General features: G+C 42.0%; 1 protein-coding gene across 1 annotated transcript in view; it reads left to right on the forward strand.

Annotated features, from left to right (window-relative positions):
• Positions 1–25,354, forward strand: part of SPTLC3 (serine palmitoyltransferase long chain base subunit 3) — a 136,297-nt gene that overhangs the window by 98,082 nt on the left and 12,861 nt on the right. The window contains exon 9 of the mRNA XM_032461815.1: positions 7,420–7,546. Coding sequence (XP_032317706.1) covers positions 7,420–7,546 — 127 coding nt within the window. The remainder of the gene's footprint in view (positions 1–7,419; positions 7,547–25,354) is intronic.

Here is a 25,354-nt window from a genome sequence, read left to right on the forward strand (position 1 = left end):
CACAGCAGGCCCAAAAGCAGTGCAGGCAGGTGGTGGCTAACAGCTCATCTGAAATTCCCAAATCCTTACTCATCGTTACCAGCAGGAACAGGAGATTAGACTCTTGGAAACCGGTTCAACAGACCAGGAATTACAGTGGAAAACAGTCTGGTTTTGAAAGCCCAGGATTTAGAACAACAGATTTTATTGTGGCCACTCACACTGCCACGAGGTGCACAAATGCTTAAAATGTCCAGAGCTTTCAGTGATCTTAACCCTTCCATAAGCATCACTATCTTCCGAGCTCGGCACATTGTTCATCCTTCCTCCTCTGGCCTGAGGGAGTTAGCTGGGAGATGCTAAAAACATAGGGAATGCCCAGGATGCTACAGAACTCGCTGAATCTGGTGAGAGGTTAAATGTTCCTCTCCTCGACTGTCAAAGCCGTGGGATCAGAGGGTCTCAAACTTAGGAGTGCCCTCACCCTGGCTATTCTGTTCTGTGAACTTGTGCTTTGTGATGACTTTAGCAGCAGTTCTGAGCTACAGATTTTTCTCACCAAGCATAACTCTGCTTCCTGAACCAACAACACCTGAATAAACTGAAGTGAGTGGATGCTTGAAATGTCAAATTTGGTAGCTGTCACAATTTTCCCCTTAGAGTTCTATCATTGAAACTCATTTCATTTATTTTTTTAAATATTTTATTTATTTATATTTATGATTGTATTCTTTAATTATTTTTGGCGAGGGGAGGTAATTAGATTTATTTATTTTCAATAGAGGTGCTTTGGATTGAACCCAGGACTTCATGCATGCTAAGCATGTGCTCTACCACTTCAGCTATACCCTCCCTCTGAAACCCACTTTAAACAAAGTCTCCTGACGGTCTGAAGTTCCGACCAGTTCATTGTGGTTATCTCATACTCTCCATCCTGAAGTCTGGTGGATTTACTTCAAAAGTGTAATTGATCTTGTCTATGTAACTTTTATTGATTTGGGGTAGATACTGAGCAACTGTAACTTATTTATTGTTTACATTAATCAGGATGAAGAAACCGTTTATAGATTTTTTTTTTCTGTTTAAACACTTCATTCTATGCATACTTGGGCCCAAAGTCATCATTCTCCCTCCTACCTGTGCCCTCTCTCCCACTCCTCCCCTCTCCACCCCATCTCCTCTGATGTCCCCCTTGGTGTTACACTGCAGCCTCCGAATTTACCACTAGGTGGCAGCAGGAATTAGAGCGTCTTAGGCAGAGACCCATTGGCTTGAACAGAGACCTACCGCCCTGACATACAGGACGAAAAACCTAGAATGCAGGGCAGTCTTCAAGACGTGGAGGGTGAGCAGGAGATAGGAGACCACTTGAGAAAGTGTCTGCATATGTCATTCCCTGATGATTTGAAAATCAGTCAGATAAAATACCTGTCCGGAGTCGTTTGGTGAGACTGTGACAAACCCAGGTAAACTGGTTTCCTTCCAGCCTAGTGAGACCATAAGTCAATGGGACTTATGCATCTGCTCCTCTGTGCCTTTAATTTGTGAAATTATGTTAATTTTAAATTATGTGTAGTTTCAATTTAAATCATAGTTTTTATTCCCCTGGACTTTGAAGAATGTTGTGAAGAATTATCACAGTTTGTTTTAAACTACGCTTTTTAATTGCTAGGACGTAGGATGGGAAAATGCTAAAGATCTTTGAAAAGATATCTTCCTACTATCTAGTTAAATAACTGGAGTTTAGTTTTCTGAATATCATCATACATATTTTTTTCTGGATATTTTGAAGTATATATCTCGATGTGGGGAGTATTGCAAAATATCCAGCATTCTAGATTCCAAACCAATGAGTATAAAAGCAACAAAATTATCCATAAAAAATGTTAAAGTGCACACACTAGGACTTTATGTTTTCCTGAAATCTTAATAATTTCAAGTTCACTATGCTCATAGGGCTCCTAGTAAATCTTGAGATTTGAAAGTAATCACTTGGCTCTAAAATTCTAGAAAACTATAAAACTGCCTAGCTCTTCACTCTCTTTTTAACTGTCAACATCCGTGTTAGGGGTAGAGGGACAATATTCCTAGTAACAGTTTCAACGAGGCTCTAGAAATCTTTATGGAGCAGATCAAGGTCAGAACTGCACCCATTAGCAACCAGTTGTGTCATGTAAGAAAATGTATTTGGAAACACACAAGAGGAAAAAGAAATGGTTTGGTGCTAAGATATGACTACAGAGAGGAGAAATTTTGTCTTGGTTTTAGCCTTCCTGTAACAAAACGTCCTGCAAGTTCATCTTTGCTCTTGGAGTTTACTGCCCTGGCCAGACCGACTCTCCCCGCCTCAGGGAACCTGAAAATAGTCTCTCAAGAGCCAGCAAGGTTTTGCTGTTTTGCTCCCTGTGAGTTTGGAGCTTCTGGAGATGACCTGTGAACAACCCAACTTGAAGTTCAATTCCATCCTTCCCAGACCTTCAGTGAAATGCCAGGTCCCTACTTCTCTCCACCTCTCAGAGCTCCCCACCATAAACGGCTTCTTTGAAGGAAGCCTGAGTTGACAGGGCTAGTTTCCTTATTTTATTTTTTAATTTGTGTTGATCCAGTCTCTGAGATGTGGATGACACTGTGGACCCCAGGTTCTGGGTCCAGATTTTTCTCAGGCAGGATCCTGAGTCCTCTTGCCTACCTGGGGCTGACCACTGGCTTTCACAGCCTCCACAAGGCCAGACACTGGCAAATGAATGGGGACAAGGCAACCCTCCTGACTGCTAGGTTGCAGGGCTGGGATTCTGCAGGAGGAAGGTGGGGCAGGGCAGCCAGGTTTGGAGTGAGTGTTACCCCAGGAGCCTGGCACCAAACCAAGGCAGAAACCAGTTCTGTCCTGCATGCTCAGGCCTGGCTGTTTTCAACAGTGCTTTGAAGTAAATGGATGTCATGCCATGAACGCCAAGATGTTTATTCTGGAGCCTCCTGTCTGATTTCCTCAGAAAAGCCACCCTTGTCCTTGAACTTTGCAGGCTCTGGTTTTGCACTTACTAATGGTCTTGGAAACTCAGTCTGAGGAGACCTGTAACACCCCCACCCCACCCAACTCCCAAAGGAAAACACAACCCAGACCCGCCTTGCCAGAGACCAAAGCCAATTCTTAATTCATTGCTCATGGCGCCCAGTGGGTGAGTGACAGGAGGGAATCAGAAACCAGGAATTGAGTCTCCCTTGATGCTCTGCAGAAGTTACTCCAACAGACCTACTTTCTGAATCACACAAGCAAATCAGCTCCCATCCACACACTCAGACTCTGAGAGAAGGTGGACTCTGTCTGAAGGAAATAAGATTATGGGCAAGACAGTCTCAGTTTTTAAAGGAAGTGATACTGAGCTGATGAGGTACTAATTCAAACGAAGGATGCAAATGACTTTGGCTGTGTGAAATTCCTCGAACTGGGAAGGAAAATTGGGGGTTGGGGTCATAAGGAGCCATTTAGGGATAAGAGGCAGATTTGTTTTGTTTCTTTGATCTTTGTCAGTGATGCCCCAGTGTTAAGAGAATATTGCTACACCTGTTCCTAAGAATGGAGCTTTCTGCCCCCTCTATAATCCAGGGACCCTCACCATCCTTCCTCAGTCTCTAAACCCCTCTGCTTTCCATTAGACCATCAGTATTGACAGACCCACCTCTATGGGTTTTAAGCGAGGGTATAATAAAGTGTCTATCTCTGCTCCCTGCTCTCGAGAGGGTTCCTGTCTCTTTGCAGAAATACAGTTAATACGTGTGAAACTTTTTGAGACTGATGCAGTTCATTCTGTGGTTTATCACTATGAACATTTTAGTATATTAGGAATGCTCCCCTTCCCCTCCTCCTCCAGAGGACAGTTTCTGTGGATTAGGAAAGCACCACAGGGGTAAGAAGCAGTGAAGGTGGTCCCTGTCCAAGACAAGCCAGCTCCTCTGGTCTGAAGAAATCATATACTGTGGTGCTAAAACAGGGAAGTGGGGAAGCAGTGGTTAATCTAGAGTCAGACTCTCTGGATCAAAATCCTTGTTATCTAACAATGTTTTGGTTGGATAATTTTCTGATCTGTTCGGTGACTCATTGATCCCATCTATAAAATGGAAGCAAAAATAGTACCTACCTCATAGCATTATTGTGAATCTAAAATGAGTTAATGTTTGTAAAGTTCTTCAAATGGGGCTTCAAGCAGCCAATGATTATCAGCTCTCGGTCTATCAGTGGATGTATCATCTCTCCTATCTCTGCAGAGTCATGCAATCTGTCATCAGCTCTGTGATCTCCTTTCTTTAAAATGCTTCTGTTTTCCTATCTTTCACTCCTACCATTACTGCCCAATAAGGATGGAAAAAGTTCTGGGCTAAAAATCTTTGGTTTGATGTCTAAGTCTCCCAATGTGCAGTTACATAACCTACAGCATCACCCTCTGCAAAATGAGGGAGCTGGAATAAAGACACTCCAACAAGTTTTATTTTTTTTTGGTCCCCTCCTCCCACTCCATGCTCCAGTTTTAAGAAGCTCTGAGCTGGCAGTCCATTACCAATCATTGCCAGCAGCATCAGGTCTTCACTATGTACTTGATGCTTTTCTAAGCACCACATTTATATAAACTCATTTAATCCGCAAAATGATCCTGAGATAAATATTGCCATTATCTCACTTTTTAGGGAAGAAAACTAAGGCACAGAGAGTAACTTGCCCATGATCACATATCAGCAAGTGGCAGAGCCAAGATTTGAACCCACGTGAACCAGGCTCCAGAGCCTGTCTCATAACTCCACTGTCAGACCTGCCCTTGAGGGAACAAGCCCTCAGCACCTTTCCTTGGAGGCACTAGATTCTCCTTCTGCTCCCATTTGACTTCTACATCCTTTGCTGATTAAGACATCATCTTCATTTCTAATTTTAGCATGTGTCCCTGCCTCTGTCCTCCTCTGCAACAATCTCCCCATTCTTCAAGGTCAGATCACCTCAAAATAGCCCTTTCCTGACTTGGGTCCACATGAGCTTCTATCATCCTGTTTTCTGTGTCCCACCCACTCCCTCCTCATTGACATTCCCATCATCCTGTGGGCAGGCACCTGCTCTCAACAGAGAAAGAAAATCCTGCTGCTGCTCACGGAGGAGTCTGAAGGGCAGCCTGGCCGTAGCTACTTTGGAAAATGACCACCTCTTTCTCCCTGAGCCCCTTCCCACCTCCCCCATCCTCCAAAGTGGGCTTCCTGGGTACCATGTGGCCTGGGCATCAGGTCAGGCCAACGTCATTCACATCCTCGTTAGATATGGTGATAACACACCCAACCGTTTTTATGAAATTCACTAAACAAAAGAATGGGCAGAAATTTCACCTTGATTTAATCAAGAGGAGGGCAGCCAGGGACCAGGCTTTCTGCCCTCCTCTTCTGGGACCCCTGCATCCAGAACAGAGCCCAGAGCAAGTCCTTGTACCAACTTCTGGAAAGAAAGATGGAAGGAAGGAAGAGGTGGGGGGAAGGGAGAGAAGAGAAGGAGGGAAGAAAGGAAGGAAGGGAGGGAGGGAGGAAATACTTATAAAAGGAAAGAACAAAGATTTAAATGGAGAATTTAAAATGAAAGGAAGTGAAGAGGGGATCAGAGTAGATGGGATGGGGAAGGAAAAGAAGAAACAAAACAAGGCATGAAGAGTGTGAAATGAAGGAGAATGAAAGTCGGGGAAAGAGTGTGGAAGAGAGGTTTTAGGATGATGGACCTGTAGGAGGCGGCTGCGGGGGAGGTGGTGGCAGCCAGAGTGAAGCTACCAGATCCCCCCAGGGCCAGGTAGGGGAATCATGTCAGCAACTGCCCGTGAGGCAGGCCACTCATGTTACTTGAATGTTTACTAAAATTCCTACTAACCTTAGGTACTCTCTACTTAATGAGCTAATAACTTTAGTTATTAGTTCATACGAAGATGAACGATGAACATTTAAAATGTTTGGGTAACCAGGGTGGGGAAGGAGTAGGTGGAGGGATTAATTGGGAGTTTGGGATTTGCAGATACTAAATACTATATATAAAATAGACAAATAGCAAGGTCCTAGAATAAAGCACAGGGAACTATATGCAATACCTTGTAATAGCCTATAATGAAAAAGAATATATATATGTAACTGAATCACTATGCTGTGCACCAGAAATAAACACAGCATTTTAAACTGACTTTACTTCAGTTAAATTTTTTTAAGTAAAAAGAATAAAATTCCTGGGTAACAACTACAACACGCACACCCCCAGAGAGAGAAAGGTGAAAGGCCAGCATGGTCCCAGGCACAAAGGTGGGAGTGGACGTGGCCTGTGAACATTCCCATAGCAGAGCTCCCCCGAGTTCATCTTCAAGGGGATGATCAGAGAAGACACTTAAGTGGGATTCTTAGCTGCCTCATTTTCCTGGAAGAGAAGGTGGTTGATCCCTTGCAGACCCTACTGCTAACTTAAAGCTGTCATGGGCCACTAGCTTTCATGCAGAACACCCTGAGGGTCCCAGGCTATGGGCCAGTGCAGGTGGGCTGATAAATGGTCTGCCCACTTAGGGCTGAGGGCTTCCAGTTGCCAGGTCTGAGACACCTTGCCCCACCCCACTAGGTAGAATTAGGTTATTGGAGCTTCTTTGGGCTCTCAGCAGGCTTACCTGGGACCTTATGTTTGGCCTCAGGGCCCAAGCCTGTGGGTGGAGAATCATGCCCACCACAGCACAGAGCAGAATCCTGCAGGGGGTCAGCACTCCAAATGGTGTTGCAAGAAAATTCCAGTAGTTCTCTCCTGCCCGGGCACAACTAGAGCTCATCTGGTCCTCACTTCCAATCTGGTTTTAATTTCTCATCTCTTAGTTCTGCCACTCCCCTCCCCTGGAAGTTTTCTTTTTATCTTTATCTGCCTTCTTTCCTTGAGACTTCACTCCAGGTTCTCACTGGAGCCTCCCTTATCTACTCCCATGGCCATACCCCATCTCTATTCTCTGCAGTCTCTTAGCCCCGCTGCATATATGAGTTTACATGTCTTGCTACTTTTCCTGCCATTACCCCTCCATCGGCACAATCGACTGCTCAGGGCAAAAATCGCATCCCATATTCTCTGGACACTCCTGAATACTAACCCAGTGTTCCTATAGGCCAGCTACCCAAACACATGTTAAGGAAACCATTTTCCCTTTACACATCTGGGTTTGCCTTACAGACCTCAACTCCAATTTTGCAGCATCCCATTTTTGTAGACCTTTTAGGTTTTTAAGGGTGAGACCAAGAAGAAGGGATAGAAATATAAACAGTTTGGTGATGCCCATTGAAAAGCAGACCACATTCAAGACTCAAATGCCTTGTGCTATGATGGATGGAGACAGGACTAGATGTGATTCTCACCACCAACATGGAGATTCATTTGCCTTCTTTTTGGATTGCTCTCCTTTATTAAAGGACCTTGTGGATTATTTACGGGTTCACTCGCACAGTGCTGCATATGCTACATCCATGAGCCCCCCAGTAGCTGAGCAGATCATCAGGTCAATCAAGTTCATCATGGGACTGGATGGGACCACACAAGGTAAGAAGGTCTGCAGTGAGCACACCTCCCCTGAACTCTTTCCCTAGGCCTTGCTCTGTCTCTCTTCTGCCCCATCAAACTCTGCCTTTCTCAAATATACACTTTTGTCTTGACATAACCAATTTGTAAGACACGCCATGTGTGCATCAACAGTACATGGTATATAATAGTACAGGGAGCAGAAATGTACTAGAACTGCTGTCAGCACAAAAAAGTGGGGGGATGATTTTTAAAGCAGGGAAAGCTTTCTAATTCACCTCTTAACGTGATCAGCAAATGTGGATAATTTTGTTTAATTAGTTGTGTTAAAATGAAGCAAATCTTGGTGTGTGTTTGCCTGTGCTTGGTTGAGGCTGTTGCTTGTGTTCCCCCAAGAACAAATCAGTCAATTCATTATTCATTATTTTTCATCTACCCACCATCCATCTATTCATTCACTTATTCATTACCAACCAGGGATTGGGGAGAAGAAACTCCCACTGCCCATTGAAGGACACATGGACAGAAAACTCACAATAATAATTTTCCAGCCATTTCTCTGATGTTGGGTCCCCACAGCCAAGGTGTCTAGTTTGTTCAACTCAAATGGGCTTTATCTTCTTTCTGAGAAATCATTTCATCAAAGGCTCTTGGAACTCTCCTTCTTTCCTTCAGGTAGTTTATGGAGCTTGTATTTCATATCACCATGGGGGACAGTGAGGAATAGGCAATCTAGTGAGTGCATTTATGGAATCAAGTCCCCCTGGCCCCAGACCTGCCCACTAGGCTGTAAAATCCATACCCCTCCAACTCCAAATGACATGAAGCTCTGCCTTGTTTAGCACAACTGTCCAAGTCTGCTATTTCAGAAGTATGGAGAGATCCACCATTTTTCAAACTCATTAAAGCAGCAGAATACTTTGTTCACATCTGAATTTTACCCAGAAGCCTACTATATAAAACCGATTAGAACAGGGCTGGTCTGGATGAAGTCATGTCTCTACCTGCCTCCAACCTGACAGTCCTTAAAGCCTTTCTATTGAGCCCCAGTGCTTCCTAGGTCACTGGGTTGGACAGAAAGGTGAGAACTTTCATTTTCACTGAAGCAAGAAAATGGCTTACAGGGCGATTTTGTTCTTCCAGGTAAAATGCATTGATGGATTGATCTCTAATTTCCTTTTCCAAGGCTTGTTTTGGGTTTTATGATTCTGTGTCTTATTGAATAGTCCCCATGAAAAAGAAATGATAATCCAGTCTAGGAAGACTGCATGTTACAGTGGTTATGGGCATAAACTAATGGCAGCTGCCTGGACTGGATCCCTGGGAGACTACTTGATTTGCTGTGTGGTCCTTAGGCAAATGACTTAACTTATCTGTTCAACCCTGAGCAAGTTACTTCTCTGTGCTTCAGTTCCTCCAGCTGTAAAATGAGGAAAATATCATTCATGAGTTAAGATTTTTGTAAGGATTAGGTAAATTAAGACATATAAAATGCATTATGACTGAAAATTTTATATATGGTAAGCATTATATAATTGCTTGCTACATTGCTTGGTATTATTCTCAAGGGGTCTCAAGAATGCTGCAGGAAGGATTCCTTTGTTGGAAGTGGAGTAAGACTAGATTTCCTTCAAAGGCCTGGATTAGTGAGTATGAGTCATAGTGGGCCAGTGTAACAAATAAGCCCTGACAATCTCAGTGGCTTAACTGAACCAAGGTTTACTTCTTGCTCTCACCAGATCTAATACAAAGTCGACCCCTCTCTGCACACTGCCCCTCCATGGGAAGTGACTGAGGCTGCTGCTAGCTTGAGGCTTGGCCATCTCACCACATGGCCCCCAAGTCTCCATGGTAGAGAGAAAGAACATCGGCCTGGAAGTGACACTTACCTCCTTGATTACAGTTCCTTGGCCAAAACCAGCTGTAGGGCCCACCTGAATTTCCAGGATTGGTGGTGGTAAAGTAAGGGATATGTATAGATAAGAATAAGCAGATATCTTTCAACCTTTTAAAACTGAAGCTGGAAATAGAGCTGTCTCCATTCCCAAGGAGCTGTCAGTTTGTGTGATAAAACAGGTCTGTAACCACTGGCTTCTCACAAGGTCATCTTAATGATCTTGACCTCATACATTTCTTAATGGAAAACAACGATGTGAGACTTTAACTAAAATGCAAGTTAGGTGAATTGTCTTATACTGACCAGAATTATCCATTGGTCTTATTTTAAAGATGAATAACTAGAAAAAAGTAACTCTGAAAATTGTCTAAGTCTTAATAAATATCATTTTTCTTAAGCCCTGCAGGGTATATGTTATCAGAATCAGTTGATTAAAATTTACCCTAATTAGACAATCATTTCCTTCAAGGCTCTGCACTGCTTTACCACTTCATCACAGACAGAACTCAGCTCTGTTTATCTGATCAAAAAAGAACTGCAGAAAAATTGCATTTAAAGATGTGATCATAGGTCCATTGATAGCTGTCTATCAGCAATTTTTCTTCCTCTCTGGTGGGAGATACTTCCCTTGGTTCTCTCTCTTAGCCTTATAATTAAGAATTGCTTGGTTATTGTTTTTAATTTCCCATTTTAATTTTTTCCCTTCACTCTTCTTGCCATCTTAAGAGAGGAAAGAAATCAACAACAGAGAAGGTTATGTGCACAGACTGTGCTCTTAGAGTCAAGAGAGGAGAATCGGGGGAAAGATGGGACAGTTTCTTTTCAAAGGAATGAGCAAAAGAAAGTGTTAGGAAAGAAACTGACAAGAATCATCAGCCAAGTTTCAGATGCTCAGCCTGACTTGGCTTTTGAAGAGTTCAAAGGCAGACAGTGAGTGACTATGCTGGCCTCATTAACTATGATGCCTGCTTTAAATAAGATAAATAGGATTGGCGGGGAGCTTTGCATTAACTCACCCGTTTCTGCAGAGACATCAACTCTTAGGGCAAGGTTGCCCAGAGCACAAATGGACACACTATATCAAGCCAGAGCTGCCTTACAGGACCTGAGACAGAGCCCAGCCCCAGCCTTCAGCTTCCACCCTCTCCCCTGCAGCTGTGATTGGAGCCTTTTGAGGCTTTGTTTTGGGCTGAGTTTGGGGAGCTGTTGGCTAGATCTGTTCCGTGATGAATGTCTTAACTTTAATCTGCAAGGCAAAGCTGTATGCTTCAAAGAAAGACAAGCGACAGGAATAAGGTCAGTGTTCCTTTGAAGCCAAGGTTCAAAGATGAAATAGCAGTTCCAGTGAAATTACAGTGTTTATGCACAAACAGCCACCCTCACTCTGCAGCCAGGCTGCTGGCAGAGTTAATGCACATAAGCGAGGGGCAGCGACCTGCCTGTGCCTTACACAGGCCCTGAGGAGTCTCATGGCCGTCACTCCATGCAGCACACTGAGCCCAAAGTGGAGACCTGGTCCTTCCAAACCAATGGATGTTGGGGGGTCCACCAGCCAGACCAACACGAGAAAATCCTCAATGGCAAGAACTGTGCCTTGAATTAATTTGGGATTCCTCTGAGTGTCAAACCCACTTCCAAGCTTAATAAATACATCATAACTCAACTTCCATCTTGCAGATACACTCGACTTCAGGTCAGTGTTTATGCTAAAAAGATGGAGGGGCGTTTATCTCATAGGGCAGGGAGCTGGGAGTCAGGCCCACACCAGTTGTGGCAGCTGCAGGGATCCCTCGGTCACGGGGACCCCTCAAGGATGGATGTCACTTTTGAAAAGACCCAGGAAAGTGGCAGTTCAGTCATTTTCTTCATCTAGATGTGGCACAAATAATCACAAGAGGGTGAGCACCAAACCATGCTAACATCTCCCCTAAAGAAAGCACTGTCAGCATTTGTCTTTTATATATTTAAATCTTTGATGCATGGTTTTCAATTAATCAGTCCACATTCTTTTTGAATCCCCAATTTTGGCTCTCTGTTCCTATTTTCCCTTTCCCCAACTCGGGGTAAACATTCACTTTTCAGAGAGTTTGGACCTTAAGAAGAGTTTAAGGTGCATACCTTGGGGCCCAGTCCCCTACCCAACACTGGTTCCATGAATGGCAAGTTGCCTACCCTTTCTAGCCTCAGTTTGGTGCTTATAAATTGGGGTTGTGGGGAGAAGATTAAGGGATGTAATATATATGGTGAACTTAGCTTGATGCTTGATGCATAAGTAAACACTTGATGAAGGTGAACAATTATTGTTACTTTTAGCTCATCTGCTTTCTCCCCTTCTTTCTCCAATTTTTCCAATAGTTTTTACAGATCCTGGAATCTTCCTGTCTCTCAGGTCTTAAACCTACTCCGCCAGCAAATCCTACAGCACTTCCTTTGGCATATTCCTGGAATCTGGCCACCTCTCCCCTTCTCCACCATGGCCTCCATCTGCTCTCCCCTGGATTCCTAAAGCAGCCCCTGAACAGTCTCCTCACTCCTGCCCTTGACTTGTTCTCTACACAGAAGCCAAAGTTATATTTTAAAAAATGTAGCTCTGACAATATAACCTCTTCACTCAGAACTTCCCATCTTACTCAGTGTAAAGTCCAGACTGAGCCCTTCAGGGCTTCTCGGGATGTGGTTTCCATGTTTCCCACCACTCCTGCCCTTGCTTGGTCCACTCCCTGCAACTGGCATCCTGACTTTTCCTAGAACTCGGGAAACAGCTCCCACAGAGGGCCTTTGCACTTGCTGGCCACTCTGGAAAAGCATGTCTGTCCAACACCCATGTGGCCCACTCCCTCAATGTCCTCCCCTCTTTGCTCAGAATCAGCCTTAGGAGAGGGGCAGCTGTATCCTTAATGGTACACACCTCCTTGTCCCGCTAATACTCTTTCCCTTGCTTCAGTCTTTCATTTATGAGCAGCTGACAGATAATATATGCATCTGCTTAGTTTATGGTTTCCCTCACTAGTTTGTAAACTCCAGGAGAGCAAGCATTTTGTCTATTTTGTTCGTTACACTGAGAACAGAGCCTGACAATTTACAAGTTCTCACCAGATATTCGTTGACTCCCCTCTTTCCCTCTTAGCTCAGCAGATAAACCACCTTTATCCCCTGCACTTATCTGTTCTTGATTCTCTCCCTTCCCACCTTCAAAAGGCACCCACCCTTTTGCTCAGCCATGAACTTGTTCATTTCCTTCATCCTAAAAAGCTTCCCCTTATCCCTTCTTCTGTTTCAGTGGCCACCAAATCATACCCGTTCTGTTGCTGCAAATCTTCTCAAAAGAGTGGCCCATTCTGCCCACTCTCCCTCATCCTCCCCACTCAGCCATTAGCCCTCATCCTCTGCCCATCTCCATGTGTCTGCTCCCTCAGAGGTCCAAGCTGACACCCTACCCTGCTGGTCCTCCTCCAGCCAGACTTGACTGAGCTCTCCACCTCCTCCTCTCTCCTTGAGAACAGTCTTCCCTTAGTTGTGGAAGATGCTCCTCTTTTCTGGTTTTTTATTTCTGTCTGTTCTTCCTCCCCTTTCCTGCTAGGTCCTTTTCTCTGTCTTCATTTGCCATAATTCTGTCCTCTACTCTCTTTACATTTCCCCTTGCAAAAGCGTGCCCCTCTTTTTCCTTTACGTCATGTAGAAACGTGCTTCTGAAACTTGAGCCTGTATCAGAGTCACTGAAAAGGTGATGAACATCTCTCCACCTAAAAACAGAGGATCGCTCCGTGGCTAATACATTCCTTATCTCATGAAAACTTGCTGTAGGATAATAATCCCTGTGATTCAATCAACTTTTCCTGCTGTTACTTCAGGGCGAGTCTGATGGGATAATCATCAACTTTGTGAATTGCAAAACCGCCCTTTGTGATCATATGCCTGAGTGCTTGATTTGTTTACAATTGAGTGGCCAATAGTGTTTCCCTGGAGAGGTGGAAATACACTTACAAGTGAAAATAAATACAGAGTTCCAATTCCTAATGTATAGTATCCAATTTCAGTAGATTATAACTTCATTACTGCTTATAAAAGCTTCCTGTGCTTAAACAATGAAGTTAAAAAAAAAATAGAATTTTCTATTTTTCTTCAAAGTCATGCTTGTCCCTCTTTGCCCTTAAATGGAAGGAGTTTCTGGGTGGCAGGGTGGGGGATGTGTCTGCACATTGTATAGGTAGAGGAAAAATAAGGTCAGATTAAGACAGAATAATGAATTGTATTCTTCCTGGAAATAAAGCAATTAGCTATCAGTATCCTCAAAAATACAGGAATTTGACAGGATGGAACACAATGAGATGTTTTATCTTTTTAATTTAATTTGTTTTCTGAGTATAGTATTCTGGGTTTATTGCTGCAATAAGATGAGACAAGTAGTATTTCTGGCATCCTTTCTCCATCACCTTAGAATTTATCAATCAAACTCAATATTGTCCAGACAACTGCCTCAATTCTCCACTTTCAATGTGAAGGACAAGCTTGATTGGCCTGTCGGAGTATGGAGACCCAAGCTTGCATGAACTTTAGCAGGATGGCCAGGAGGCTTAACAAATATCAAACCTCTGATATTCATCTCGTCAGCACCCAGCACGTGACTAATCAAAGTAATAAAGTCACAAGAGAAAACTGAGCCCAGGTGGAAAAATAAAGCTAGCAACTTCGTATTGAGACTGAATTTACATGATAATATCATTCCGTTTAAACATCACTTTAAGCATCTCATCTACTTGGGGAAGCACTAAAAGCGGTGTGTCTCTGTTGTTACCTCCACTTGAGCGAGTTCACTCCAGATAACTCATTCTGTTCCATTTCTGGGATTTTATTAAAGTTTTTTCCCCAAATGCTTAAATTTCTGTTATTTAACCAGCTATTAGGAGAAGGAGTTGAATGAAATGACAAGGTCTTTTGAGTAACTTCATTAGTTTATGAACCTCAATCATTTTTCTTTCTTTACCCTCTGGAGAGGAAATTAAGATAAAAGAAAAAAAAAAGAGTGAGACCTAAAATATAATGCATTCTCACTGTAAAATACAAGCAGGCCACCTCGTTGCATTATTTTGTCTGGATTATTTCTTTCAACTTGATCATTTGTGAAATTTTATCATGAGATTTGCAGGTGAGGTATTGACCCTGCTTCTAACCCAACGTGGACTTGGAGAAGTGGCCCCCGTGCCTTCCAGCTGTGACCTTGGATCTTTGCTCTGATCCCTGGAACAGGACACACATATTTCTACAGTTGAGTTTAATAGCTTTAAAAAAAAAATGGGAGTGACTAACTGGGAAGATTTGGAGCTTTGAAAGGAGAAAGAAAGGAGTACACTGGGTGACAGCAGTTCACTCTGCCGAGTGGAATTTTCTTACTTTCCTACTGTTTATATTTGACATGAGATCTATTCGCAAACTTCTCTCTTAAGATGATGCTCTGTCTGCAGAGCAAGCTGTTTGGGGCTGCAAACTACATTTTTCCATCTGAACCATCAAGCTTATCTCACAGATGTTGTTGCTGAATTACTCTTCACCCAGGACCTCTGTGGGGAAGAGACAGTGAGGACTGATCAGGGAGATGAAACTATGATTGTTAGACATGGAGCTTTTAAAGGTCTTCTCAGCATCTACCTTGGAGGAGAGTTCAGAGGACACAAACCTGACTTCCTACAAGCACTTTCCACCTCTCACCCCCCAAACTCAGCCATGTTGTTAGTTCTATCCCTCTGAAGTCCCTCAGTGAAGCAGAGGAGTCCAAATAGAATTACCACCTCAAATGGGCTGTCTGAGGCTCCCAGCATCCAAGGCTCACAGCATCGTTGAGGGAGGACAGAGTTGCTCCTCCCTAAATAGCTTTGTCTCTTGGTTACCAGTTGTAGATGCAGAGGGAGGCAGAGAAGGAGACAAGGCATGGAGAGGGCCCTTTTCTACATGGTTTCAGGCCACTGGCATTTCAGCAACAGCTAATGCTAAACAGATTGAGGTGCTACACTCTGCTGGCTTTCAACTGAGGGGCTCCTCCGTCCATGATTAACCACCTGTGCTGGGGGGTAAAGACTTCTACCTGGTCTTTGTGTGTGTGTGTGGGGGGCCTACGGTGGGGGTTAGCAAGCAAAGAGACAGGCATTGCCTCTCTGCTCTATTGCTGCTTATGAGCTTGTGGGACAACTGGAGTGAATCCCAGAAACACAGAATGACCAACCATCGGGACCCCAACTAGGAGGGGAATTTTGTCTGGTTGTGCAGAAATGGCTCGAAAAACATTCCGTAACATTCTCTCCCTTCATTTACTTCATCTAAAAAGTTTAGCCAAGGGTAGAATTTTATGGTAGATCAGTGAATTCTGCACTCATTTTGAGGCGTTAAAAAAGTTCCCCAGCAAGAGTGTAAAGAGAATCAGTTTGTCTTTTAGATGGCACTGCAAAGGGATACGTGTCCTACAGAAGTGTTCTCTTCTATTGTGTTTCCTCTGTGTAGACGGACTCTGAGTCAGGGCATTGTGACCTGACCCACATGGAATTCCCTGCTGGTTCTGTACAATGGACAAGGAAAGGACATGATTCCAGCTGTAGGATCTTTGAGGGTTAAAGGGAGCTGCTGTTGCTGGATCTCTGTTTCCCCACCACAGGTTCATTGTCAGCTAAGCAGCAAAACCCCAAATGCAGCAGCAGCCATGCCCCAGCCCCACTCTTGTCTACAGAGGTTTGTAGAGGAAACCATCTCCCCCACCATCCACAGCTGGGGAGGATTAAGCAGGTGGATTTGTGCCTGGAGAAGCTCTGTGTGTGCTCTGGGCTAGAAAGAATGTATTAGGTCTCTGTTTCTGCAGAACAGACTGCCACAAACTTAGCAGCTTAACACAACACCCATTTACTATCTCTGAGTCTCCTGGGGTCTGGAGTCATTCAGGGTGAATCACTCTGTCAGAAACTACCCTCTATTCTGAAGCTCAAACTTCTCTCCCAAGCTCATGTGATTGTGGGAGGACTCAGGTCCCAGGGCTGCAGAATTGAGGTCCCTGCTCCTTGTTAGCTGTCAACTGGGGCCCATCCCAGCTTATAGAGACTTGAATTTCTTAACCTGAAGCCCCTCCATCCTCAAACCCAGCAGTGGAGACTCCCCATGTCACATCCCTTTCTCTCTACTGGAACTTTTTTCTGCAGGAAGAGCTTAGTCCTTTCTCAGGGCTCACCTGATTAGGTCTTCGGTGCTGGCTAATGTCCCTAAAATTTATTGCACTTTCACAAAAGAGGAGGCGTTATATAGTCAAATGTCTAGGGACAATATGCTTCAACTTGAAAACAGAATGAGAATTATTCTGGTGAACACTTAATTCTGGGAGATAAGAAAACATCAAAGGATATGTCCTACACACCAAAACAAACCAGCAAACTGAGGAAGGTACAGGAACAGCCAGATTGGCTGCAGGTGTCCCAGGTCACTTCCACTGATCACAGAGACCCAGCCTTAGAGAGAAACTCCAAGCCTCAGAGGGCAAAACCAATTCAAATGAATGGTTTCCAAATTTTTGAAACACCAAATTTTTTTTCAAATGAAATTGTATATAAAAGTCCATTTTATAATTTTTTTAAATTTTACAACACTCATAAAGGACTTACTGTGGCCAGACACTCTCCCGAGTGCTTAATATTGAGTCCTCTTAACAGTATAAAATGTGCATTCTTATGATTGTTGTCATTGTTATTATTCGCACCTCACAGTTGAAGAACCTGAGTTTTAGAAGGATGAAATACCTTGCTCAAGATGGCAGAGCTGATTTTGAACCCAGAAAAGTAGCTCACAGTCCTTGTGGGCTTGGCCATGATGCTGTTGTAGTAGAAACAGGTTGGGGGTGTCAGTCACATCTTCCGTCTGCTGAGACTCTCCCTCAGTCCTTTCCTGCACGCCCTCACCGAGGCTTCATCAGGGCACCGTCCCCAGCAAATACTTTGAAGATCAGAGGGTTGACCTGTAGGTGCTGCCTTGCTGGGGCTTCCTAGTGGCCACTTTCATTTGTGCTGTTTTCAGAGCCCTTCCAGGGGACCCGGTGACCAGATTACTCAGCCAAGACTTGTGCTTTACCTTGTTCCCACGGCAGATGCTGGCTCCCATTTCCTTACACGCTTATGCTGCTGCTCTGGCCCCCTTACCTGTCTCACCACCTCCAGTTTCTTCCTTGTCCCAGTCCATGCACTACACAGTGTAACCTCTTCCTAAACCCCCTCAGAACAAGGCATGTCCTGCTGGTGATGCTGCCATGGCTCCCTGGTCCCCACCAACTCTCCAGTCAGCATCTGCAGCTCTCAGGGTCTGGTTCCACTGATCTTTCTCACTACTGTAAACCAAATGTTCTAGGCAAGTGGGCTCCCAACTCCCCAAGTGCACAAGGGGTTAACTTACCACCTCTAGGTCTTTGCTCCAAAGCTCCAGAGCATTTCTTCCATAGGGAATTCAATTTTCTACTTTCTGTCATTATTATGGGTAATAATATTTCTGGTCTGTTAGCTCCTTGGAAATAGTAGATTTATTCATCTTTTCATCCTCCCCCAAGTCCTGGGAAATAGGAAGAGCAACTGTTATCATCCTCATTGAACAGATCAATAAATTAAGGCTCAGAGATTAGTGACTTGCTCACCTCCATAGAAAAGAGAAAAGTGCAGGTGGAAACTGATACATGGATCTGTGATGAAGGATAAATGATAATTAGACAAAATTTTCTTGGCATATTTTATTAGAATCAGCCTAATTTTCTTCATAGAATCAACCCACCACAATATAATTTATGACTTCAAGTCGTGGTTCTAAAGTGGGGTTTAGAGCCCCAGTTACACAGGGGTTTCTTTTTTTAGAAGGTCCACACTCCAGACCTTCTGGACAGAACCTCTTTACAGGGGGCCTTCCTGTGAGTATTCCGGAAAAAAATAAAGTAACACTCCCAGAAGCCTTTTGTGTGTTCCCCTGAGGAAGAACTACCAATTTGCAAGTTTCCCTTCTGGTCTCCCAAAGTACCCCATCCAATGTGTAAAATTCCTCAATAAGTGACTTCCTAAGATACTGCTCTCTATGTAAATGCAAATTCACATCAAATCTTATCACTCATTCTGTAAGTATTTGAGAAGTACTGCTAAGAGACAGGCCTGCTAACTCTGTCTAGAGCTGTCCTCTGGCTCTTCTCATGTGAATGTTATCAGATATCTGCACTGTCTTCTATTAGATTATCTCTTTTCAAACAGCCCCAGAAGTTTTTCACCCTCTGTTCCACCTTGGCAGTGGGCTCTGGTACATAGTGAGTGCTTTTCACCTGTGAAGTGTATGAATCCACGAATCACGGGACTCACACCTCATCAGGAAGGAATTTCCAGCTTCTTTTGCAGAGCAGACTTTGATAGACCTGGGGGCAATGTCCAGGTCAGCTGGGAGATGCAGTCATGATCTCCCAGCCTTGGTTTCCTCAACTGTGAAAAGGGCCCAAAGCACAGCTCCTGGCTCATAGTAGGTTCACAAGTGGTGTCCATTCTCACCTCCCTTGTGGATTAGCCCCCATGGTATATCTGAGTGGTGGGTGGGGAGGTGGAGGCAGGGGTGTGAAATCCAGCCATGCAGACAGTTGTCCACCCCCAATGTCAGGCCCTATGGCTCCTGCCCCTGTGTGCATCCCACAGGGGCCTGACTGAGTGGCCTGGACAGTCCTCAGAACATGTGTCTGTGACAATAAAACATGCTGTAACCTTGGAATCTGGACATCAAAAGGGAGAGCTTCAGTGCTCAGTAAACATATTTGCACCTTCAGCAACCCCTGCAAACAGTTTTCTCCATTCCACTGGGGAGCTCGTCACTGCTAATAAGATTCTTGTGCTTCTCATTGATCTGAACCTTCTTTTTTTTAACTGAGTTATAGTCAGTTTACAATGTTCTGTTAATTGCACAATTCTTCAGTCATACATGAATATACATGTATTCATTTTCATATTCTTTATCACCATGAGCTACAACAATATATTGAATATATTTCCCTGTGCTATATACAGTATAAACTTGTTAATCTATTTTTTATGTACCAGTCATTATCAGCAAATGTCAAACTCCCAGTTTATCCCTTCCCTCCTCTCTGCCCCCCGAAAAGCACAAATCTATATTCTATGTCTGTGAATCTGTTTCTGTTTTAAATTTAAGTTTATTTGTCTTTTTTTTTATATTCCACATATAAGTGATCTCATACAGTATTTTTCTTTCTTTTCCTGGCTTATTTCACTTAGAATGACATTCTCCAGGGACATCCATGTTGCTGCAAATAGCATTATGTTGTCATTTTTTATGGTCGAATAGTATTCCATTGTATAAATATACCACTTCTTCTTTATCCAGTCATCTGTCGATGGACATTTAGGCTGTTTCCATGTCTTGGTTATCGTAAATAGTGCTGCTGTGAACATTGGGGTGTAGGTGTCATTTTGGAGTAGGGTTCCTTCTGGATATATGCCCAGGAGTGGGATTCCTGGGTCATATGGTAAGTCCATTCCTAGTCTTTTGAGGAACCTCCATACAGTTTTCCACACTGGCTGCACCAAACTGCATTCCCACCAGCAGTGTAGGAGGGTTCCCTTTTCTCCACAGCCTCTCCAGCATTTATCATTTGTGGACTTTTGAATCATGGCCATTCTGTGTAAGGTGATACCTCATTGTAGTTTTGATTTGTACTTCTCTGATAATTAGTGATGCTGAGCAGTTTTTCATGTGCCTATTGGTCATTTGTATTTCTTCCTTGGAGAATTGCTTGCTTAGGACTTCCACCCATTTTTGGATTGGGTTGTTTGTTTTTTTCTTATTAAGTCATATGAGCTGTTTATATATGCTGGAGATCACACCCTTGTCAGTTTCATCTTCTGCAAAAATATTCTCCCATTCTGAAAGTTGTCGTTTTGTTTTGCTTAAGGTTTCCTTTGCTGTGCAGAGGCTTGTAAGTTTAATTAGGTCTCATTTGTTTATTTTTGCTTTTATTTCTAATGCTTGGTACACTGCTCTAGGACAACATTTTTCAGATGTATGTCAGATAACGTTTTGCCTATATTTTCTTCTAGGAGGTTTATTGTATCTTGTCTTATTTTTAAGTCTTTGATCCATTTTGAGTTGATTTTTGTGTATGGTGTAAGGGAGTATTCTAGCTTCACTGATTTACATGCTGCTGTCCAGTTTTCCCAACACCATTTGCTGAAGAGACTGTCTTTATTCCATTGTATATTCTTGCCTCCTTTGTCAAAGACTAATTGACCAAAGTTTGTGGGTTCATTTCTGGGCTCTCTGTTCTGTTCCATTGGTCCATATGTCTGTTTTTGTACCAATATCATATTTTGATTATTGTGGCTCTGTAGTGTTATCTGAAGACTGGGAGGGTTATTCCTCCAGCCTCATTCTTTTTCTTCAGTAATGCTTTGGCAATTCTGGGTCTTTTGTGATTCCATATGAATTTTAATATACTTTGTTCTAGTTCTGTGAAATACGTCCTGGGTAATTTAGGGATTGCATTAAATCTGTAGATTGCCTTGGGCAGTATGACCATTTTAACAATATTGATTCTTCCAGTCCAGGAGCATGGGATATCTTTCCATTTTTTTAAGTCTTCTTTAATTTCCTTCATCAGTGTTTTGTAGTTCTCCATGTGTAAGACTTTCACCTCCTTGGTTAGATTTATCCCTAAGTATTTTACTACTTTGGGTGCTATTTTAAAAGGGATTGTTTCTTTACTTTCTTTTCCTGTTGATTCATCATTAGTGTAAAGAAATGCAACTGATTTTTGTATATTAATCTTGTATCCTGCTACCTTGTCAAATTCTCTTATGAGTTCTAGTAGTTTTTGTATGGAGCAATTAGGGTTTTCTATTTATAGTGTTATGTCATCTGCTTATAGTGACAATTTTACCTCTTCTTTTCTAATTTGGGTCTTCTTTATTTCTTTTTCTTGCCTGATTGCTGTGGCTAGATCTTCCAAGACTATGTTGAATAGAAGTGTTGAGGGTGGGCAAACTTGTCTTGTCCCAGATTTTAGTGAGAATGTACTCAGTTTTTCACCTTTAAGTACTATGCTGGCTGTAGGCTTGTCATAAATAGCTTTTATTATGCTGAGATATGTTCCCTCTATATCCACTTTGTTGAGAGTTTTTATCATAAATGGGTGTTGAATTTTATCAGATGCTTTTTCTGCATCTATTGGGATGATTATGTGGTTTTTGTCCTTTCTCTTGTTGATGTGGTGTATTACATTGATTGGTTTGTTTATGTTGAAGCATCCTTGTGCACCTGGGTTGAACCCAACTTGATCATGGTGTATAATCTTCTTTATGTGCTGTTGGATTCTGTTTGCTAATATTTTAAGAATTTTTCCATCTATGTTCATAAGTGATATTGGTCTGTAATTCTCTTTTTTGCTAGTGTCTTTGGTTTTGGTATCAGGGTGATGGTGGCTTCATAGAATGAGTTTGGGAGTACTCTCTCCTTTTCAATTTTCTGGAAGAATTTGAGAAGGACTGGTATGAGTTCTTCATTTTATATTTGGTAGAATTCCCCAGTGAAGCCATCCGGTCCTGGACTTCTGTTTCTAAGGAAAGTTTCTTATTATTAATTTGATTTCATTCCTAGTGATTGGTTTGTTCAAGTGGTCCATTTCTTCTTGATTCAGTCTTGGTGGGCTTTATGTTTCCAGAAACTTGTTCATTTCTTCAAGGTTACCCATTTTGTTTCCATATAGTTCTTCATAATATTCTTGTGTGATATTTTGTATTTCTGTGGTATTGGTTATAATTTCTCCATTTACCTTTCTTATTTTGTTTATTTGTGTTCTCTCTTTTCTCTACTTTGTGAGCTTGGGCAGAAATTTGTCAATTTTGTTTACTCTTTCAAAAAACCAGCTGTTGGTTTGATTGATTTTTTTCTTGTTTTCTTCTGTCTGCTGACTTCTTTTTTTTTTTTTCTCTTCTTTTTCTAATCCTTTTGCCTGGTAGATTAGATTGTTTATTTGAGATTGTTCTTCTTTTTTTGGGAAGGCCTGTATTCCCTCTTATCACTGCCTTTGCTGCATCCCATAGATTCTGTGGTTGCATTTTCATTTTTGTTTGTCTCAAAGTATTTTTTAAATTTTTTCTTTGATTTCATCATTGACCCATTGGTTTTTTAGTAGCACGTTGTTTAATTTCCATGCTGTCATTTTTTTCTCCTTTGTTTCACTGTAGTTGATTTCTAGTTTCATGACACAACTCAGAAAATATGCTTGAAATAATTCCTATCTTCTTAAAATTATCGAGGCTTCTTTTGTGCCTGAATACATGATCTATCCTAGAAAATGTTCCACATGCACTTGAAAAGAATGTATATTCTATTTTGGGGGGATGTAATGATCTAAAAATATCAACCAGTCTAATTGTTCTATCATATCATTTAATTTCTCTGTGGCTTTATTAATTTTCTGCCTGGAAGATCTGTCCGGTGATGTTAATGGGATGTTAAAGTCTCCTACAATGATTGTATTCCCATCAATTTCTCTCTTTATATCTGTTAGTATTTGCTGTATGTATTTAAGTGCTCCTATATTGGGTGCATATATGTTAACGAGTGTAAATGTATTTATTTATCTTCCTTTATGGCCTTTGTTCTAAAGTCTATTTTGTCTGAAATCAGTATTGCTACTCCTGCTTTCTTGTCATTTCCATTTGCATGGAATATGTTTTTCCATCCTCTCACTCCCAATCTATATGTGTCCTTCTCCCTAAAGTGGGTCACTTGTATGCAGTATATTGTAGGTTCTTGTTATATTATCTAGTCTGCCACTCTGTGTCTTTTGATTGGAACATTTAGTAAATTGACACAGTAATTATTGATAGATGTGTTTTATTGTGATTTTTAACTCAGATTTGCAGCTGATTTGGTATTTTCTCTTTGTTTCTTTATTTTCTTTTTGTGGTTTGATAATTTTCCTTTGTATTATCTTGGTTTCTTTTTAGTTTTTGTGACTCTATTGCAAGTTTTTGGCTTGTGGTTACCCTGTTTTGTACATATATGAACCCCTTACTATATCTGTTTCTTTTCAATAGATAATAATATGAGCCCAAACCCATCTTACCTAAAACAACAACAACAAAAACAAACAAAAAACAAAACAAAAAAAACTTTGTATTTTTTTGCTCTCCTCTCCCACCTTTAATGATGCAGATATCTTCTTTTACAGCTTCATGTTTATTTTGTTGTTATTCATTAGAGTTATCACCTTTCCAATTATGGTTTTCTCCTTTCTGTAGCATCCTGCTTCTTTTCTATTTAGAATAGACCTTTCAGTATTTCTTTTAGCATAGATTTACAGACAGGGCCAATTAAGGAGCTGGGCAACCCAGTGATGGACAAGTTATTATGGGTAAGGGCAAAGATAATGCCACTGGGAAAAGCAATTTAAGTCATTCATGCACTTCCAGGCCAGGAAATCCTTCTAGTCTTTGAGGAGGATCGTGTAGCAATCATCAGACCCAGTTTGATTAAGTCATTTATTCATTGTGCAAACAACAATCAGTAAAAAGAGCTGAACACACAAGGGGACAAACCAGATGGAATACATTTTGGTGAATGGGATGTAGACTGTGCGTTCATTTGAATCACCTTCTTTAAAATAAGTCTTACTCCAGCCTTTCTTCTTTGTCCTTCTCTGGTCCACAATGTCCCACTACCCCTTATGTTCTCATCTTCCTAAAAACACAGTCTCAATGTATGGGTAAAATTGTTTTGAAAGTTATGACAAATATTTCCCTTTCTCATTCTTGGTTCTGTTTTTCAAATAGGTTGTTCTCTGTATGCATACAGTTTCCAAGGGAAATGTCAGCATGTTACAAAACAGTTCTTTTTTTTAAACACAAAGGAGGATATGTCTGTGCAACAAAATTTATGAAAATGGTACTACACTTTTCCATATCCCTTACTTGTATTCATGTTGCAAATCTGAAATTTTAGGGGAATGGGCTTATCTTTTTTAATGAGGTGGGTAGGAATCTAAAAGCCCATATGAATTAAAGTAAACCATAGTTGCAACTACCTGTTTCTTTAAAACCAAAGTCCCACTCTGGGACCCCAGAGAAATGGTTATCAATGACTGCCATGTTGATAACTCCAATTTCATCTCCTGACTTTTCTCCCACCCTGATTGCTCCTGTCTGTCTCCCTTTTAAGCTTATCCTCCTCTTACCAATCATTCAGTGTTGGATCCCTCAATCCCTGTACTCCTGATATTTTTAGACAGTCTACTCATTGTTCCAGTCTTGCCTTGCCCTATACTCAACCACATCTTGCTGGTTCTCAGCCATTCTATTTTTCTATAAGCCACAGGACTATTGCATCTCTTTCCTGTGCCAGGAGTTCTCTTCTCTGGTTCTCTGTCTTGTTAACATTCATCCATCCTTTACATCTCAGCTCAGTCATCATTTACTGACTTCCTCAGACTTGGTCCAATCTAACACCACATAACTCTATGGTCTCTCCTAACACTACATAACATTCTTACAGCACTCATTTAAATTGCAACTTTACATTCACCTATATGATTATTTGATTAATATCTGTCTGTTACTAGAGTATAAACTCTTTCCTGTTTCTATTTCTTCTCTTCCTGTTGCTTCTGACTAACCTTGCACTGCTCACTTTTCTTCCTCATGTGCTACCACATTTTCTACTGACCTGTGGCTTCCTCTGTCTCATAGATTCTGATAATTAGCTTTTCTCTTGATGATCCTCAATTTCTAGTCTTCCTCCAATTGTTGATTCTCTCTAACTCTTTTACATTGACACTCTAACAGCAAGATAATCTTACTGGTTTAATTCATACTTAATATATCTTTGGCAAACTTCTTATGATAGACCAACTCATGGTTCCCAGGCCAACCCTCAGA

This window comes from Camelus ferus, chromosome 19, assembly GCF_009834535.1.
Source record: "Camelus ferus isolate YT-003-E chromosome 19, BCGSAC_Cfer_1.0, whole genome shotgun sequence".
NCBI classification, from domain to species: domain Eukaryota; kingdom Metazoa; phylum Chordata; class Mammalia; order Artiodactyla; family Camelidae; genus Camelus; species Camelus ferus.